The sequence below is a fragment of the Rhinatrema bivittatum genome, chromosome 3, assembly GCF_901001135.1.
Source record: "Rhinatrema bivittatum chromosome 3, aRhiBiv1.1, whole genome shotgun sequence".
NCBI classification, from domain to species: Eukaryota; Metazoa; Chordata; class Amphibia; order Gymnophiona; family Rhinatrematidae; genus Rhinatrema; species Rhinatrema bivittatum.
The window spans coordinates 539,500,574-539,521,426 of record NC_042617.1 but is presented as its reverse complement, the minus strand read 5'-3'; the positions used below and the strand labels follow the sequence as shown (position 1 = coordinate 539,521,426).

Genomic DNA, 20,853 nt, shown 5'->3' with positions numbered 1-20,853 from the left:
TGTGGATAAAGGTGAACCGGTAGATATAATATACTTGGATTTTCAGAAGGCGTTTGACAAAGTTCCTCATGAGAGGCTTCTAGGAAAAGTAAAAAGTCATGGGATAGGTGGCGATGTTCTTTCGTGGATTGTAAACTGGCTAAAAGACAGGAAACAGAGAGTAGGATTAAATGGGCAATTTTCTCAGTGGAAGGGAGTGGACAGTGGAGTGCCTCAGGGATCTGTATTGGGACCCTTACTTTTCAATATATTTATAAATGATCTGGAAAGAAATACGACAAGTGAGATAATCAAATTTGCAGATGACACAAAATTGTTCAGAGTAGTTAAATCACAAGCAGATTGTGATAAATTGCAGGAAGACCTTGTGAGACTGGAAAATTGGGCATCCAAATGGCAGATGACATTTAATGTGGATAAGTGCAAGGTGATGCATATAGGGAAAAATAACCCATGTTATAATTACACAATGTTGGGTTCCATATTAGGTGCTACAACCCAAGAAAGAGATCTAGGTGTCATAGTGGATAACACATTGAAATTTTCTGTTCAGTGTGCTGCGGCAGTCAAAAAAGCAAACAGAATGTTGGGAATTATTAGAAAGGGAATGGTGAATAAAACGGAAAATGTCATAATGCCTCTGTATCGCTCCATGGTGAGACTGCACCTTGAATATTGTGTACAATTCTGGTCGCCACATCTCAAAAAAGATATAATTGCGATGGAGAAGGTACAGAGAAGGGTAACCAAAATGATAAGGGGAATGGAACAACTCCCCTATGAGGAAAGACTAAAAGGTTAGGACTTTTCAGCTTGGAGAAGAGACGACTGAGGGGGGATATGATAGAGGTGTTTAAAATCATGAGAGGTCTAGAACGGGTAGATGGGAATCGGTTATTTACTCTTTCGGATAGTAGAAAGACTAGGGGGCACTCCATGAAGTTAGCATGGGGCACATTTAAAACTAATCGGAGAAAGTTCTTTTTTACTCAACGCATAATTAAACTCTGGAATTTGTTGCCAGAGGATGTGGTTAGTGCAGTTAGTATAGCTGTGTTTAAAAAAGGATTGGATAGGTTCTTGGAGGAGAAGTCCATTACCTGCTATTAAGTTCACTTAAAGAATAGCCACTGCCATTAGCAATGGTTACATGGAATAGACTTCGTTTTTGGGTACTTGCCAGGTTCTCATGGCATGGATTGGCCACTGTTGGAAACAGGATGCTGGGCTTGATGGACCCTTGGTCTGACCCCGTATGGCATGTTCTTATGTTCTTATGTTCCCTGCTGTAGAGGCTCACCAAAAAGAAAACAATTTAAACCACTGTTATAGGGGGCACCAGTAACTCGGGGTGAGGTTTGTGGGGTGAGTTGGGTTTTAGGGGGCAGTTTAACATGCACTCTCTACCTGGATGCAATCAAGTTAGGTAGAGAGAACATGGTACAAATCTACTGTTCTTTCACCTTTCATCACGCCAAATCACATTCATTCTTCATTGATGCTGTGCTGTTCGTATGTATGACTGTGCATGTTAAACTTGTCCCCAAAACCCAACTCACCCCACAAACCTCACCCCGAGTTACTGGTGCCCCCTATAACAGTGGTATAAATAATTTACTTTTTGCTGAGCCTCTACAGAGTTTCTCTTGCTCTCTCTCTCTCTCTCCCTCTCCCTCTCTCCAGATCTGCAATGTAGGAAAATATCACAGGTGTGATAAATTTAATGTGTGTTGTAGTGAAATACCTATGCAAAACTGTACCATGAAAATTACCCTAACCATGCCCTTTTCTTTTTTTGCAATATTTATTGCAAAATGATGAAACTAGACCTAAGAGAGAGACAGTCAGAGGAAACTCTGGAGAAGTTTTAAAGTAATCCTGACATGCAAACCAATTATTTGATTGTAGTATAGAGGGTAAAGACTAATCAAACTATCTAGTGACTGAAAGATGGTGAAATTGCTGACCTTAAGCAGGGTGAAGCTACCAGTCTCTGGAGAAGGTCTGAAGCAGTTTTGACATAGTTTCCCTTTGGCATCAATTGAGGAAAATGTCTACATCAAGACAACAAAATAAGCATGTACATTCCCTCCCAATAAATAATAATCCCAACAACAAATAATTTGTCTCTGATACTCCCAAAAGGGCTTACCAAAGGACACACGCATTTGGTGCATCCTGCCAAACGCAACTTGCTGTAGCTGGCAGGCCTTTAATGGCATCAGCTCGAGGAGAAAAACCAAGGTCAGAAGGTTCCAACAATGAACCAAACTGGCAAGCAGTTGAAGGAGCAGCACTAGGGGGACCATTAGTAGGGGTAGATGACAGTCCCTCACCCCAAAAACCAAGACCCTTTAAATACTGTTAATATGCTACCATAGCTTTGATGCTATGCACAGTATAAACATATAGACATCATATTCCTGTGCTCATCCCTGCCCAGAGAAAGCAATTCCATCATCTTTAACTACTAGGGTTGTGAATCGTGTGATTGATCATCTTAACGATCGATTTTGGCTGAGGGGGGGGGGGAAATCTGATCGTCTTAGTTTTTTTGGCTAAAAAATCGTTTTATCGGGGGAGGGGGGAGGGCAGGAAAACCGGCACACCAAAACAACCCTAAAACCCACCCCGACCCTTTAAAATAAATCCTCCACCCTCCCGAACCCCCCCAAAATGTTTTAAATAACCTGGGGTCCAGTGGGGGGGGTCCCGGCGTGATCTCCCGCTCTCTGGCCACGGCTGCGTTAATAGAAATGGCGCCGGTGGCCCTTTGCCCTTATCATATGACAGGGCAAAGGTAGCACCGGCGCCATTTTGGCTCCTGGCTCCCGATGTCACGCATGCAGGAGATCGCTCCCGGACCCCCGCTGGACCCCCAGGGACTTTTGACCAGCTTGGGGGGCCTCTTGACCCCCATAAGACTTAAGAACATAAGAACATAAGAAAATGCCATACTGGGTCAGACCAAGGGTCCATCAAGCCCAGCATCCTGTTTCCAACAGTGGCCAATCCAGGCCATAAGAACCTGGCAAGTACCCAAAAACTAAGTCTATTCCATGTAACCAATGCTAATGGCAGTGGCTATTCTCTAAGTGAACTTAATAGCAGGTAATGGACATCTCCTCCAAGAACTTATCCAATCCTTTTTTAAACACAGCTATACTAACTGCACGAACCACATTCTCTGGCAACAAATTCCAGAGTTTAATTGTGCGTTGAGTAAAAAAGAACTTTCTCCGATTAGTTTTAAATGTGCCCCATGCTAACTTCATGGAGTGTCCCCTAGTCTTTCTACTATCCGAAAGAGTAAATAACCGATTCACATCTACCCGTTCTAGACCTCTCATGATTTTAAACACCTCTATCATATCCCCCCTCAGTCGTCTCTTCTCCAAGCTGAAAAGTCCTAACCTCTTTAGTCTTTCCTCATAGGGGAGTTGTTCCATTCCCCTTATCATTTTGGTAGCCCTTCTCTGTACCTTCTCCATCGCAATTATATCTTTTTTGAGATGCGGCGACCAGAATTGTACACAGTATTCAAGGTGCGGTCTCACCATGGAGCGATACAGAGGCATTATGACATTTTCCGTTTTATTCATCATTCCTTTTCTAATAATTCCCAACATTCTGTTTGCTTTTTTGACTGCCGCAGCACACTGAACCAACGATTTCAATGTGTTATCCACTATGACACCTAGATCTCTTTCTTGGGTTGTAGCACCTAATATGGAACCCAACATCGTGTAATTATAGCATGGGTTATTTTTCCCTATATGCATCACCTTGCACTTATCCACATTAAATTTCATCTGCCATTTGGATGCCCAATTTTCCAGTCTCACAAGGTCTTCCTGCAATTTATCACAATCTGCTTGTGATTTAACTACTCTGAACAATTTTGTGTCATCTGCAAATTTGATTATCTCACTCATCGTATTTCTTTCCAGATCATTTACAAATATATTGAACAGTAAGGGTCCCAATACAGATCCCTGAGGCACTCCACTGTCCACTCCCTTCCACTGAGAAAATTGCCCATTTAATCCTACTCTCTGTTTCCTGTCTTTTAGCCAGTTTGCAATCCATGAAAGGACATCGCCACCTATCCCATGACTTTTTACTTTTCCTAGAAGCCTCTCATGAGGAACTTTGTCAAACGCCTTCTGAAAATCCAAGTATACTATATCTACCGGTTCACCTTTGCCAAAAGTCCAGCGGGGGTCCGGGAGCGACCTCCTGCACGCGGGCCGTATTGCCAATATTCAAAATGGCGCCCGTATGACATAGTGAGGGCAAAGGTAGCGCCGGCGCCATTTTGAATATTGGCAATACGGCCCGCGTGCAGGAGGTCTTTGATTACTTTATTGCTTATGTATTATTTCCTCTTACTATTTCCTTTTTATTGACATTTCTTTCACTAATATACAGATTGCAATGTGGATTGAATTTTCTTAATACTTAATTTTAGTACTAATTTAATTATTAATTAGTTATTGTTTAGTATAATTTAAATTATATTTAGGTTTTCATTTACTTCTTTTGTATTTATTATTATATTTAGATTATTTCATTTTTGTTATCACCTTTATTTATTTGTATTTATTTGTTGTGATCCCTTGCTTAAGTCAATGCCTTTGCTCAGTGTCACGAGGGAATGTGTAACATTCAGACAGATTTGTAGTATTATATACTGCTTCAAATGCATAGCTTTTCAGGTCCAAATCTATTGACTAAAGGCAGACTTTTGTTACAACTCATTCTAACTACTGAACCAACAAACTGGAAGCTGAAAAAGGCTGGAAAAGCTGCTGAATATGCTGACTACAGTGAAAGAGCAATTGTCAACAATATGTGAAATGCAAACTGCTTAAGATGTGCTGGTCTCCAAGGACTTGTGAAGACCATTGCTTATTATTCACTGAATCAACAACTGAAGACACCGACCATTGTGAAGACAACAATGGCACAGCATCTCCAGCAATAAGCCAAGTGGACAAGTTCAAGGAGTAGCCCAGCAAATTCTTCTTCCCAGGGATGGAGTGGGGTGGAGGGGACTAGCACAGGCTCTCCCCCCATGTTAACCTTGGTCCTTGGGCTCCCCCAAAACCTCAATTCTGATGTGTACTTTTGAAATAACTGATTATGATAAGGTGCATAGAGCTTTCTTCCAGGTGTTAAACCTGATAAGGTTGGAGAACCAGCCAGTTATTCCTCATGGGAAGAGACATTTAACTACTTTTTAATTTCTTCACAGTCTGATGGTGAATATCCAGTCTCCTTAAATCTAAAACTCCTGTTTTTCTTTCTAGCTTGCTGGGTTCATCTATGCCTGTTATGTTGTGAAATGTATTACTGAAGAAGAAGACAGCTGTAAGTATCAAAATACTATTACGTTAAAAAAATCCACTTTTCTCCCAGTTCATAGTTCTGAAAAACTTAAGCGAGAGCTGCCCATGACCCAGCCTATACTTACATGCATCATGGAAGGCCTCTGCAGAATTGGTAACAGCGCAAAACTAAAAATATTTTCTGTTTTAAAGATTTGATGTAATCCTTTACTATATCATTCGGTGGTCGTGTAAAGAAATATTTTATTTATTAGTAATGTTATCAGTGCCATATCACGTATCCCACAGTATACACCAGTTGAAACAGTGTTTTAATATTCATTTGTACTCATTTTGCTTTCCTTGAACTGCAAATAGGTCACATATATATATATAACATGAAAACATTATGTGAAGTGGTACTGTTTTAGTGGAATTCTGCTGAAATGAGGCAAAGTTTATCACAAATGACCAAATTATTAAAGAAAATGACTCTCCCCATGTTGTTAGGTTGTATATCAAGAACATTCTTCCATGCCAATTCAATAACAAAGGAGGGGTGAAATCTTTCAAATTTAGAAGTAATGTCTCTGATGTCTGAGGCTTGCTTCTAAGAACTGTGCATCAGTCTGCCTTCTGATCCTCCCAGGCAGTCTATCAGGGAGTGAGTACCTACCTCACAGGCACGGGAGGGAATGACAGGAAATGCATTGATGCTGTCTTGGGAAGTGCCGAGCTCCAAATCAAAGTGAAAATAACTTTAAATGTAAACTTTCTTTTTTCCTTTTGAGGGAGTGTATCACTTTTGCTGTAGCATTTCAATCTTCTCAAATATTGTTAGCAAATAAATGAGCAGAAAGCCAAACATCTTTGTTTGAACTTGATTTGTCTTGAAGATGGCTTCTATGCAGCTCTTGCATTCTGCAAACCCCAAGATTACAGCCAGAGTAAATAATAGGTCTCCTTTAGGATAATTTCACAGAACTTCACTTCAGATGGATGATGCTGTAATTTCTGTGTTAGATCCTACTGCTCCCTAAGTACAACTAAAAGTAATGAAAGTTTCCTTTATATGCTAAGTTTTCTTCTGTTTACTTGCGCAGATAACACCCTTGTGGCAGAATTCACTGTAAATGTACAAAAGGGATCAGATTGAGTAATTGGATTTGTTTACCTATTGCAACCGTGATAAATAAAAAAAACCAAAACTAATTTTGTTACAGTATCATTGCTAGCAGGTAAAAATGCAAAACTGTGTTAGAATTCCTGATCAGAAATTCTTCTGAAAACTTGTTGATGGAGCAAAACGTTTTCCCACCAAGGTGAGTCTTTGGGGATGTCTTGTTGATTGTCAAGAGCTGAGAAATCTCTATTATTTTGAAGCTGGAAAACAATACTTAAATACCTTAAACCAGCTCCTAGGATTCACAGCACCCTTGTGATGTGCCATGGAGAATTGGGCTTGATAGTACTTTGGTTTCAAGGCTCCTATAGGCTGGCTTCATTACAACAGTGGCAACAGGCTGTCTGCTGGGAGGTTAAGAGGGACAAGGATAACAGGACTTCAGTGTAAACTAAAGAGAGTTCTACATATGCATGGCCCAATTTATCAACTATCCTCACTTAATTAAAAAAAAAAAAAAGGACTCTGTAGTAAAGGGTTTCTCTTATTTTGAATCTATGGGGAAAATGTAAGCCTCATTTGTTAAATGAAATGGTTACCCTTGTTTGTAAACATTTTCTTTTAGTATATCATTGGCATTTCAAGAGAAATCATGTCCTTTCACACCATCCACTGTAAACCAAAGTCAGAGATTTTCATTTCACACAATATTGTACAGCTAGAAGTTGTCATTTTCACTCCAGTCACTCTCTAGGAAATAAATGAGCAGAAAATCACACTTCAGAGTTTTGGCCTGATTTGTTCTTATTAAGTCTTCTAAGACAAAACAAAGATGTTGTGCGGTCATATTTACTTACCCTACCAATAAAAATATTGTTCCATTTGGCCCCATAGTGCACTGTATGTCATGGTGACCTAAGATTACTTTTCTTGTCCATTGGAATCAGATTTGCCCAGCCACCAGAGCAGGTAATGGGAGGGTTTATCTAGAAGGTAATATTCTGGGGCAACAAAGAGAGGCAACCAGGGTCAGTCCTGTTACTATACTGGTAGCATTGCTGCTAATCTCAGTCTTGGAGGATGGAAGGAGGGAATTCATTTAACAGGCTAAAGACCTTGTTAAGTGTTAAGTAGGTAAACCACTTCAAATTTTCTGAAAGAACTGCCGTGTATTTTGGCATACTTTATAAAAACATATCCTTTTCTTCTTACGCCTCTATCCAGTGGAATGATTCCCAGGAAAAACTTGCAGAAAAATAACAAAGAAAATTGGAGATTGCATTCCTTTCTTTAAGGTAGAGGATAACTCAAGAGAGCAATCACATTGCCCTATTTAGTGTTAATATAACTGGAAAACATGTTTTAATAGTAGCATATATTGTAAAAAAAAAAAAAAAAAGTTGACATTTCCTTGGTGCTTTCTCCTGTGCCTGGCAGCAGCCCCTTCTATATACTACTCCTCATACCTGAACATATGTGTGTGCCCCCCGGGCTGGCCAATAGCAGCCCAGCCTGCCCCAACGTGGGTGCAGCCTTGGGAGCCAAGCAGCCAGCCAGGGAGGGCAAGTAATGTGTGGGTAGGGAAGGTGCCAGGAACCCTTGCCCAGGGCACCATGTTTCCCCAGTGAAAATTCCTGCTTCTCAGTCCCCATGCCTCTAAAATGCAAGTTTTAAAGTATTTAAACATATCATTTCCTCTTTTCTGAGAGGAAAATTTTATCGATAACATTTTTAGATAGTAAACAACTATTGGCAAATTGTAGGATAATTCCACTAAAAGTCCAGTCAGCAAATGAAAAACCACAAACCAAATAACAGCCTCCTCACATGCTAAGTTCAGATTTGTTAGACAACGCCAAAATGTGGTAAAAGGACAGTTTTTGACAATATGTGACACAGTCTGAAACTTACCACAACTTCCTAAGAATCTGCATGAAAACCCCAATAGAAATGTTGGCAGTGTCTAGTCCTTAGCCTGTGTTAAACAACTTCAGCATAGTCCATGATTGACAAGGTAAATAAAACCCTCTGGAGCAATGAGTGGGATTAATCACATAGAATCTTTTATTTATGTAACATCATCAGGGGTGTGGTCTATATAATCATGGATTCCTCTTATACGCATAGACTTCTGTCTTGGAAATGAGTACCCAAATAGTACACCTATATCTTTTACCTGTGAACCAACAAACACATCAGTGTAAAACATCCCTTTTATTATTTCAGGAACCAGGATTGCAGTAAGAGCTGCACATAAAGGGTTAAATATAAATATGTACGGGGGAGTGAGTGAAGGAGAAGGAGGAGGTTTTCACCTTCCCTGGGCTGCCATACCGGACTCTGAGACAAAGACCTTGCGGCAGGAGAGGCTTGAGTCGCCGGCGGGTGACGTCAGCCGAGTGCACCCCCACTGACAATAAAATCCGCGGTAGGATGGCGCTTGGACGGGAAGTGAGTGAAGAAGGAGGAGGTGTTCACCTTCCCTGGGCTGCCATACCGGACTCCAAGACAAAGACCTTGCGGCAGGAGAGGCTTGAGTCACCGGCGGGTGACGTCAGCCGAGTGCGCCCCCACTGACAATAAAATCCGCGGTAGGGCGGCGCTTGGACGGGGAGTGAGTGAAGGAGGAGGAGGAGGTGTTCACCTTCCCTGGGCTGCCATACCGGACTCCGAGACAAAGACCTTGCGGCAGGAGAGGCTTGAGTCGCCGGCGGGTGACGTCAGCCGAGTGCGCCCCTACTGACAATAAAATCTGCGGTAGGGCGGCGCCCCGCTGCCGCCAGCGCGCTGCCTAAGCCGCGCGCTCCAAAGGGGCGCGCGGCTTGGTCCGGCTTAGGCTGGCGAGGGCCGGAGGCCGGCTAGGAGATTTACCTTTGTTTTGCTTTTCCTGATGGGCAAGAAACGGAAGGCGAAGTTTACTACCTCCTCTCCAGTGCAACAACATCGCATCGGCCCGATGGACCAACACGTTGTCAGACGGTTGGAAACGCCACAAGAGGACAGTTCTGGAGGTATGTCTACGACCTCCTTAAGTCCTGGCGAAGCACCTGCGTCCTTATTACAGTCATCAGCATTAACATCAATTGAAACAGCTCGAGAACTGGTAGGAGTTGTTCAGGGAGGCACAAGTATGCCTCAAGGAACTGAGAATGTTAATTTATCTATTGTTAATGTACAACAAAAAACACTACCAGTTAACCCAGGTCCTGGCTATAATCCGATGGTAATACCTGAAAATGTTACCTTAGCTGATTTGGGAAGAATGATTTCTAAGTTAGATAATAATGTGATAAAGATGAATGAATCTTTGTTGGTAGCTATTAATTCTAATAGAGACCAAATAGGTGAACATGGGAAGAAATTAGAAAAACATGAGGAAGAGGTGTCAGTGTTAACAAATAAGATACAATTGATTCAATCCTCAGAAAATGTTTTTATACATGAAAGCATCACGATGCATAAGGAAATAGAGCACATAGAAAATTTATTAAGATCTAGAAATTTGAGAATAATAAACTTCCCTATTACTCGGTTACTTTCACCTTGGGAGATGTTTAAAACATTCTTAAAAGAGTTTTTATTGTATCCTGATGAGGACCTCCCTAAAATTTCGAAGATTTATTATTTGATTAAAAGGCCAATCAGGGGTACTGAAGGGCAAAATGAAAATGGTGATGCCCCATCTACTATGGGAGTGTCGACCTTTCTTGAGGAGTCGATGGATGTGATAAATAATAGAGCTACTCTTTTTATTTCCTTTGTGGCCGAACAAGATAAGGAGATATTGTTTAAAAAAAAATTTAGATCTAAAGATATGTTGTTTTGCGGGCATAAAGTGCAGATATTTCCTGATGTGGCAAGAGCCACTCAGGCAAGAAGAAAATACTTTTTAAAACATCGAGTAATTGCTATTGGTGCTACTTTTTTTCTAAAGTTTCCATGTTTATGCTTAGTAAATTATAGAGGTAAACAATTTGGTTTTGTTGACCCAACACATTTGGAAACTTTTCTATCAGATAAAAGTCAGGCCCAGGCTGAGGCATTTAAGGACGATGGTGCGTAAAATTGTATAACTCCTTCTCTTTATTGTATCAGTTATGTCAATTTAAAGATTTTTTTAAAAGTTTCCCCCTATTATGGAATATGTAACAACTGAATGATGTGATAATAATATATTTCCTGTATTAATTACTTTGTTGAATTACATATTTACTTGTTTTCATGATGTAAGTCATTGATTAAAAAACTTAATAAAGATTAAATTTAAAAAAATATATATATGTGATATCGATGTGATATCCCTGATGAATGTCGGTCTATAAAAAATTTTAAATAAATAAATAAATAAATAAATATATATATATATAAATAGGTACAAACATACTGCATATACACAGTGCAACATTCTGCCCTTGAAGTAATAAGCTCTGAATAATATGTAACCTTGAATTTACTGATACCAAGGCCTTACATACCTTTCAATTATCAGTGCTCACTACAGTACTCAAGAGTATATCACTACACTAATCACTGGGCCCAGTAATATACATTCATTAACAGATACAAACTGTTCCCCAGGTCCTTTTATTGGCAATTGCTGTGATGCTTATTGTTCCTTAACCCTTGGGGGTTAGCAGCCACATAATATGCCCTCAGGCCCTCTGAGAGCAACAGAAAATAGTGAAGCACACAGAGAATGCAACTGGGATGTGCAAAAATGATGCCCCTTCCAGCCTTGGGATATGGTGATGGGAGCAGGAATTCCAGGATTAACACTGGAAACAACACAGAACCTTTATGTATGAAGCAGCTGAATAATTATTTTTAAGGTGGTGATGAATGTCACTGTAGTAAAATTTACAAACTCACAAATTTGTATAAAAGCCCAGTAGCCAAAAAGTAAACATTTTACCTTATGTTTGTCTGAGAAGGGCATTCGCGCTCCCAAGGGCCACTGGATAGTGTTCTGAATGCTGCCCCAAGACACTTTAATCCTCCATAGCATTGACTATAGCATTCCCATCACTGACTGCAGGGGCCTTACAGTAACTCTCAGCAAATGCTGCAACTACAAGGGCTCACCAGAGCAGTGGCATTATAACTCTTAGTGAGTTACAGCTAGTTTCAGCTCAAGCTATCTGCCAAGCTCCTGCTGCCTAGTCTAGCTATGATACTCCATGTGAAAATCCATGCAGGTTGCAGGAGGTCTATCTGGCAGAGTTACAGGGAGCACATCTACTGTCCTATGTCACTCTCTAGCTACCTCTGAAAACCCCAGGTAGATTGAAATTTTTGTCTTCTCATCTTTCTTATTAGTCAAATCGTCTTCTGATTCTTAAAGTCATGTATTCTGAAGCACTTGTCATCAGTCATTTGGCCATCCCTCCTCCCTTTTTTAAGGAATGGAATACATCTGGTCTGGGCTTCCAGTATGGTATTTTTAAACATCTATGCCTAATGTAAACATTTAACCTTTGTGGTTGTTCCTTTCAGGTTTTTTTTCCTAACCATTTTCCTCATGTTATCATAGCCTCTCTTTTGAATACTATCACAGTAGATATCCTTAGTATCCCCCTGTGACAAAGTGCCCCTGTTTTCCCCTTTAAACCTATGCAGAACCAGGTTGGATGCCTGGTCCACGTTAAAGCCTGTCCCAGCTGGTCCCGCTCTCCAGACTCTTTCTGCCCTGCAGGGTCCAACTCTGGGTGGGACCCTGCAGGGCAGGATAAGAGTGTAAGCTCAGCTAAGTTCAGGAGGCCCCTGTGTCTCCAGGAGAGGGCCTGGAATGAGAAGTAAATAAAGCTCTGGAATTTGTTGCCAGAGAAGGTAGTTAGTGCAGTTAGTGTAGCTGGGTTCAAAAAAGGTTTGGATAAGTTCTTGGAGGAGAAGTCCATTAATGGCTATTAATCAATTATACTTAGGGAATAGCCACTGCTATTAATTGCATCAGTAGCATGGGTTCTTCTTAGTGTTTGGGTAACTGCCAGGTTCTTGTGGCCTGGTTTGGCCTCTGTTGGAAACAGGATGCTGGGCTTGATGGACCCTTGGTCTGTCCCAGCATGGCAATTTCTTATGTTCTTATGTTCTTAAGTATACTGCAAAGGTCATTTTTATTGTTGAAGTGCTGTTAATGTGAATAAAGTGAAAGTGCATTTGAAAAGGCTGGAGACAGTGTGTTGCATCTGTGGACTCTTGGGCCAAGGGTAGATTGGCTCTATCTTCAGGGAGGAGCCCTGCAGTTTCTCACCATCGGCAGGTGGATCCAGTGAGGCAGAGACTAGTCAGACCACCTATACCAGCCCATGCTCCCCCTCAGGTTGAGCCTTTGGGTGCCGAGGCTGACAGGACATAGATGCGTTCCCTGATAATTAGAGAAGGGAAGGTCTGAAGCCAGCTAGGGTCATAGGCAGATGTCAAGCAGGCATATCTGAAGTTCAGGCAGAGGTCAGAGACAGATGGCAGTCAGATGTATCCAAAGTCCAGGCAGAGGTCAACCCTGAAATCTGTCCAAAGGAGAGGGAGGGGGACAAATAGGTCTGAGGCAGGCAGGCAAGGACTGGAACAAGCAGGCAATAGAGGATGGGATAGACTGGAATGAAGACTAAAGACAAGCTGGATGAAGACTGAAGATGAGCTGGTTGAAAACTGGAACACTGGGATGCAACACGCACTACTGTAGAGCTACTGGATCTGTTGCTGAAGCAGTGAGGGAGAGCCAGAGAAGGCCCTTTATAGGGCTGAACGTGTGAGGTCATCAGGAGGCACCATAGGGCTTATCCTGCAGCCGGCCCTTTAAATACATTGGCATTGGTTGGGCATGGACCTAAGGAGTAGTATGGCTGGTTGAGGTTGGTGGTGTCCTGCCTCATGGTGAGCCGGCAGCGTGTCACCATATCGGGAAGCAGCACCCTGCCGGGCGGACTGCTGATGGCATTTTGCTACATCTAGAGGCAGCAGGGATGGTCTGGCTCAGTAGCTAAGAGTGGCAGTTTGCAGAGCAGCACATGGACCTCCGAATGCAACAGTGTGGTTTTCTGCTCCAGCCAAAGTAATTTTCTCGGTCACCCTCACACATCCCTACAGTTATCAAGTTAAATGTAATCATGTTATGATCACTATTGCTAGGTGACCCCAACACTGTTACCTCTCACACCACATCATGTGTTCCACTGAGGAGTAGGTCTAACATAGCTCCCCCTATTGTCAGTTCTTGTGCCAGCTACTCCATGAAACAGTCATTTATTTCATCTAGATACTTTACTTCCTTAGCATGTCTTGATGTGACATTTGTTCAGTCAATATTATTTATTTATTTAGTTATTTATTTACTTATAAACTTTTTTATACCAACATTAGTGTGCACATCATATCAGTTTATATTAAACTGAAGGTAGAAAAATACATGGAACAGGTAGGGGGGATTGGACTACTGTTAACAGAAAACTAGAACTAAAGTAAAGAATAGAGGAGGAAACAAAAGTATAACTATATAAATAGATATAACTAAATAGACTTAACATGATAACAAGTAACGCAAAAATTAGAGAATTAGATAGGGGAATTCTGTGGTAATGGGATCAAAGAGTAATGGCCCTAGTCTGGGTAAGCCTACTTAAAGAGCCAGGTCTTTAACTTTTTCTTGAAATTGATAGTGCTCGGCTTGAGGCGGAGATAAGTGGGTAGTGAGTTCCAGTGGGTGGGGCATGCAATGGATACGGCTCGATCCCTTGTGGAGGAGAAGTGTGCATTTTTGAGGGATGGGATGTAGAGAGTGCCTTCACGGGATGCTCTAGTGGGATAACTGAAATCACCCATTATTATGTATTGCTAATTTTGTTAGCTTTCATAATTTCTATTAGCATTTCATCATCTGTTTGTTCATGCTGGCCAGGTGGACAGTAGTTCACCCTCACTACTATTCTATTCCCCTTCTCACATGGAATTTCTATCCATAAAAATTCTACAGTGCATTTGTTTCCTACAGAACTTTTATCCTGTTTGACTCTATGTCCTCTTTAACATATAGCACCACCCCTCCGCCAATTTGATCCATCCTATCATTGCAATATAATTTGTACCCTGGCATCACAGTGTCTCTTTGGTAATCTTCCTTCTTCCAGGTCTCCAAGATGCTAGTTATATCTACTTCTTCAATCAGTGCTATATACAGAATTCTAACTCTTCAGTCTTATTTTTTAGACATCTAGCATTTATATACAGACATTTGAAAGTACGCTTTTTTTTGTTTGCTTACCTGTTTACTGGATAATTTGAAATGTATTTGCGCTGTCTATTCTTTTCTTAAAGGCACCTGGGCCTCTGTAGCATTTATTGCAATCTCTTTTTCGGGATGCCCTAACTTCCCTGTTTTATTAGTATCTTTCAAAGATACATCATTCCAAACCATATGTTTTTGGCTAATTATTGGCTTTCCTCCATCATCTAGTTTAAAAGCTGTTCTATCTCCTTATAAAGTTTAGTGCCAGCAAACTGGTTCCACTCTGGTTAAGGTGAGCCCATCCTGTCAGGATAATCTTTCCCATCCCAGAATGTTTCCCAGGTCCTACCAAATTTAAATCCCTCTTCCCTGTACTACCTTCTCATCCATGCATTGAGAATCTGGAGTTTAGCCTGCCTCTTGGACCATACATGTGGAACAGGAAGCATTTCTGAAAATACAAAGCTGGAAGTTCTGAACTTCGGTTTCCTATCTAGGTGGCACATCTAGGTGGTGACATCTGCTACTTTTGCACCAGGCAGGCAAGCTACCAAGTGATCTTCATGCCCTTCAGCAACTTAGCTACCTACTTTCCTAATGATTGAATCACCCAATACAATGGCTGTCTTAACCCTTTCCCTTCTTTTCATGGATCCCTGGAGAGAAATCCTTAGTGAGAGAGGATAAAACATTACCTGGAGAGCAGGTCCTAGCTACAGGAATACTTCCTGTCACATATGGTGATGATCCTCCAAAGCAGTACAAGGGCTGCTAGACTGGAGTTGGGACCACTCTACTAATCCCTGAAGCTCTACTTTATATACCTCTCTGTCTCAGACCTTCAGATCTGCCACTCTTGCCTCCAGAGATTGGATTCATTCTCTGAGAGCCAGGAGCTCTTTGCACCAGGTACACACATATAGCCTCTCACCAGCAAGTAGTTAATCGTACATGTGACACTTGGTGCAAAAGACTGGCTAGCCCCCATCTCGCTTCTATCTGCATCTTAATTAGATGAGTTGATAAAATCTTAAAGGCTAATTAAGGAGTAGGTATGTTTCAATCTATGGGTTGCTAAATGTGATTAGGGTTTTTAAATGTATTTATTAGGTGTCTTAAAATTTATAGTTTTTAAATTTTATAACTGGGTTATTAATGTTAGTGAATGACTAGCAAGTCTAAAATCAATCACTAAAAATCAGGGTTAATTTATTGTTAATTAAAGTTACTAATTGTCTTATTTTGAAAACTTTTCTCCTAGTAGGGATGAATATACAAAAAAATGAGACAAAGGTAGGTGGGAGATAAGGTAGATGGGAGGGTGAGAATCCTAGGCAACTAGTTACTAGTTTGAATCAGTACATTAGACTTAGATCAAGAAAGTGACCTTTGCAAACTCACAATTCAAATACTAGCAAAGAAATACTATCTTTTACTAGTTCATAGAATCAAAGTTTATATTCCCACAACACAAACAATTCTGGCAAACAAATACTAGCTTTGATTAGTTCAGAGAATCAAAATCTATTTTACCGCTACACAAACAGTTGTATTACTGGCAAATAATATTTTTTTTAATAATTCGGAGACTCAAAAGTCTATTTTCTCACTACACAAACAATTCTAATATTGGCATACAAATACTAATCTTAAACCTAGTAAACATTCTAACACTGGCAAACAAATACTATATTTACTAGCTCAGAGAATCAAAGTCTGTTTTGCCACTACAGACAATTCTAACAAGGCAAACAAATATTAACCTTAAAACTAGTAAATAATTCTAACACTGGCAAGAAAATACTAAACTTACAACTAGCAGACAGTATAAACAGCCAGCAATAACTTAAACCTCAAAGAATATTTTTTTTAATTTTGTCTTAAAATGTAAGTGCTTCTTCCTAACAAGCCCAAACTTTCCACCAGCAGCTGAAGGTTCTACTGTCAGTTCCCCATCTGGACTGAGGTCATCCTATAGCACAGACAGCAAGGGACTAACACGCCTTTCAGTCATGTCACCTGATACAGAGTGGCAGGATTTAGTCTACAAAGGCTTCTAGATAGAGTGCAACTTGTACTAGCAAGTTGTGTCTCCATTTTTCTCCTTGCCTATTGTGCTGGTTACATACCAACACTATATATAGAAGGATATAACTATATGTGTAACCCCCTCTTCGGGGACCCCCTAGTATACAGGCCAGGGCATATTGTTGTCCTCAGGGCCACTTTTACTCAGGGGTCGCCTTCTCACACAAACATAATCCAGTTCCCTTGTGGTGCCAAGGTTCATTCTGGTGGGGAGAAGAATAAACCTATGGGGCCTTAGGTTCACAGGGGTGGGTACCAAAACACAATTTTTCATTCTCTCTTTGGTTGCTCTCTCAGGTTTATTCATTAATCCATTAACCCCACTCTGGTGAGGAGTTCAAGAAAAGTGTGCTGCAATCAAAAATACTTGAAGTTCAATTCACAACAAAAAGTCTCCAATTTATCTTCACACAAAAATAAGCTGTCCAAGGACACCTCTTTCCTCAGATTTATCAGCTGAGTCAGTGTCATTAGGATTGCAAGCACGAAATAAAGATCCAACATGCTTTCGTAATAGAGAGTGAGCTTCTAGTGGGGCTAGGATCTCCTCTCTCTTTCTCTGATGATAAAAGCTGGCCTTCTGGTGGGAGAAAGTCCCAAAACGGGTTCAAAATCCAAAATCTCTCCTCCTCCTCAGTGAGCAGGAACTGGTAGCAAAAGAATTCCTCTCATAAACACAAGAACAAAACTCTATAAAAATACTTCTCTTCTTGTCATATCACTGCTGTACCTCCATAGCTGGGCAAAAGGAATCACAGCACCTTATCCTGACCTTATAAAGCAGAGGCAACAATCCCAAAAAGCAAAATGCTCATGAAAACAAACAACTCTCTCAAAAACTCATCTTCCACTCTCCTAAGACAATCTCTTCCAGAGCATGGGGAAAAGGCCAGGGCAAAGTTTCTTCCCTTTGATCAGTCTGTGAAGCCTAAAAATAGGGAGCAAATACCACACCACTCCGCCAACTCAAAACCCCAAAATGCTACTTCCCCTGTATCAAGATGACAAGCCAATGGCACTGGTAACCCCTGTCACATGGTAAGGGCGAAAGGGCATTTTGACTAATTGCAGCTGCCGGTCCGGGAACGGGAGGCTGTTCCTGGACTCCCTACTAGGCCATCACAGATTTTGGGTGAGTCCTGGGGGGATTGGGAGGGTAAGTGGGGGTTTCCACATGTTGGGTTGGCTCCATCTTTTAATAAATCGGGAGGTTGGGGAGAGGTTCTGGATTTTTTTTTTTAAAGACAAAATGGGGTAGATTTTAAAAACCCTGCACGCGTAAATCCTCCTGGATTTACGCGTGCAGGGCACTAGTGCGCCGGCGTGCCTATTTTGCATAGGCCGCCGGCATGCGCAAAGCCCCAGGACGCGCGTAAGTCCCGGGGCTTCGTAAAAGGGGTGGGAGGGGCGTGTCCGGGGGCGTGTCCGGGGCAGGGGCGGTCTGGGGCATGTCCGGGGGCGTGGCGACGGTTCAGGGGCGGGCCGGGAGGGCCGGGAGGGCAGTCCCGAGTCCCCCGGCACTGCGGCCTGTGCTGGGGGATGCCGGGGCGGCGCACGCAAGTTACGCCTGCTTCAAGCAGGTGTAACTTGCCCAACAAAGGTAGGGGGGGGGGATTTAGATAGGGCTGGGGGGTGGGGTAGATAGGGGAAGAGAGGGGAAGGTGTGGGGATGCGGAAGGAAAGTTCCCTGCAAGGCCGCTCCGATTTCAGAGCGGCCTCAGAGGGAATGGAGGCAGGCTGAGCGGCTCAGCACGTGCAGGCTGCCGATTTTGTGCAGCCTTGCGTGTGCCGACCCCGGATTTTATAAGATACACGCGTATCTTATAAAATCTGGTGTACTTTGTTTGCGTCAGTACGCGCGCGCGTATGTTTTGAAGATCTACCTCAGCGGGAACAAAAAAAAAATGAGCTGGGGTGGCCCCAAAATGGCCCATCCCTGGAATGAAAAAGAAGTAAAAATGAAAAATGTTCACGCTACCACCCCTAACATATAAATATATATATACACATATACAGTGTACACACACACACACACACACAACAGCACTGAAACTCTACTATTCGCTTTATCAGATAATATCTTAAGAGGATTTGATACTGGAACACACTACATTCTAGTTCTATTAGATCTCTCCGCAGCATTCGACACAGTAAATCACAAAACACTACTCAATAGACTGAAAGAAATAGGTCTCACTAATAAAACAATAAAATGGTTTGAGTCATACCTTAAAAACAGATGCTTCCAAGTACAAATTAAAAATACACTTTCGGACAAAGTCACACTGCTAACTGGTGTCCCACAGGGATCGGCCCTCTCGGCAACACTCTTTAACATTTATCTCCTCCCGGTATGTCACCTACTAGCAGGACTTGGAATCATACACTACTTATATGCAGACGATATACAGCTACTGCTACCAATTGTAAACACCATTGAAGAAACAATGAAACTTGCTAATATGTATCTTGAGATAATTAAACAGCTCTTAAATCAGATGGAACTGGTAATAAACATCGACAAAACGGAATTCCTACACCTTGAACGTAAAAACATACACCACATCCAACCAACACTCACAACTAAAAATAACCAAACTGCTGAGCTAGCAACTAAAGTACGAAATCTAGGAGTAATAATTGACCCTGAGCTAAACATGAAACAACACATCTCCTTGAAAATAAAGGAAGGATATGCGAAACTAATGATCCTAAGACGACTTAAACCTCTACTAACACTAAACAATTTCCGCACAGTTTTGCAGGCAATGATATTCGCAAGTACAGACTACTGCAACTCCCTACTTTTAGGACTACCACAATCCACAATTCGGCCACTACAAATATTACAAAATTCAGCTGCTAGAATTTTGACTGGCAAAAAAAAGAATGATCACATTACAGGAACGCTTGCCAATCTACACCTGCTCCCAATTGAACAAAGAATTCAATATAAGGCCTTATGCATAATACATAAATTAAACCATGATGAAAAAGCTGACTGGCTTAACACAGCACTGTGTGTACATGTCCCACAAAGAAACCTAAGATCTAGGGATGTGAATCGTTTTTTGACAATTTAAAATATCGTCTGATATTTTTTAAATCGTCAAAAATCGTTAAAGAGTGCGATACAATAGAAATTCCCCCGATTTATCGTGAAAAATTGTTAATCGGGTTTGTGTCCACTAACGGGAGTTATTTGGGGGGAGGGCGGGAAAACCGGCACACCAAAACAACCCCTAAACCCACCCCGACCCTTTAAAACTAATCCCTTACCTTCTCCCACCCTCCCAAACCCCCCAAAATGGTTTAAAATCACTTGGTGGTCCAGTGAAAGCCCCGGGAGCAATCGTCCGCTCTCGGGCCGTCGGCTGCCACTAATAAAAATGGCACCGGCCATCCTGTGCTCCTACCATGTGACAGGGGCCAGCCAATGGCACGGATACCCTGTCACATGGTAAGGGCAAAGGGCCATTGGCGCCATTTTTTTTAGTGGCAGCCGACGGCCCGAGAGCGGGAGATCACTCCCAGCGCCCCCACTGGACCACCAGGTAATTTTAAAACATTTTGGGGGGGGATCGGGAGGGTGGGGGAGGCTAAGGGGTCAGTTTTAAAGGGTCAGGGTGGGTTTTGTGTTTATCGGATCGGGCACAGCCGATAAACAAAAAACCAATCGGGCCGGACGATAAAAATTATAAGATTTGAATCGGAACTGGAACTGAACTGATTCCAGTTCCGATTCACATCTCTACTAAGATCTGCTAATAAGGCTCTACTAACTGTTCCCTCTGTCAAAACAGCATGCCTCACGCAAGTTAGGGAGAGAGTACTATCACTGGCTGGCCCCGTGCTATGGAACACCATGCCACTCGAAATAAGACTGCAGAGAAACTTCAAAATATTCAAATCCAATCTGAAAACCTGGCTATTTAAACAAGCTTTTTATAAAGATAAAGAGAAGGAAAAAAAACAGTTGATTGATTAGGATGCACCAAACTAGAAATTGTTATTTGTAACCTACAAATGCACATTAAAGTTAAATTCTTTCCGTCTACTATGCTCCCTACAGCCAAACTTAATGTACACACATT

The 20,853-nt window shown here is 41.7% G+C and overlaps 1 protein-coding gene across 2 annotated transcripts in view; it reads left to right on the top strand.

Annotated features, from left to right (window-relative positions):
* The window catches only part of LOC115088273 (sodium/potassium-transporting ATPase subunit beta-1-interacting protein 2), a 297,184-nt gene that overhangs the window by 196,797 nt on the left and 79,534 nt on the right, over positions 1 to 20,853 (top strand). For both annotated transcript variants that reach the window (XM_029596390.1, XM_029596391.1), the window contains exon 2: positions 5,313 to 5,373. In XM_029596390.1, coding sequence (XP_029452250.1) covers positions 5,313 to 5,373 — 61 coding nt within the window. The remainder of the gene's footprint in view (positions 1 to 5,312; positions 5,374 to 20,853) is intronic.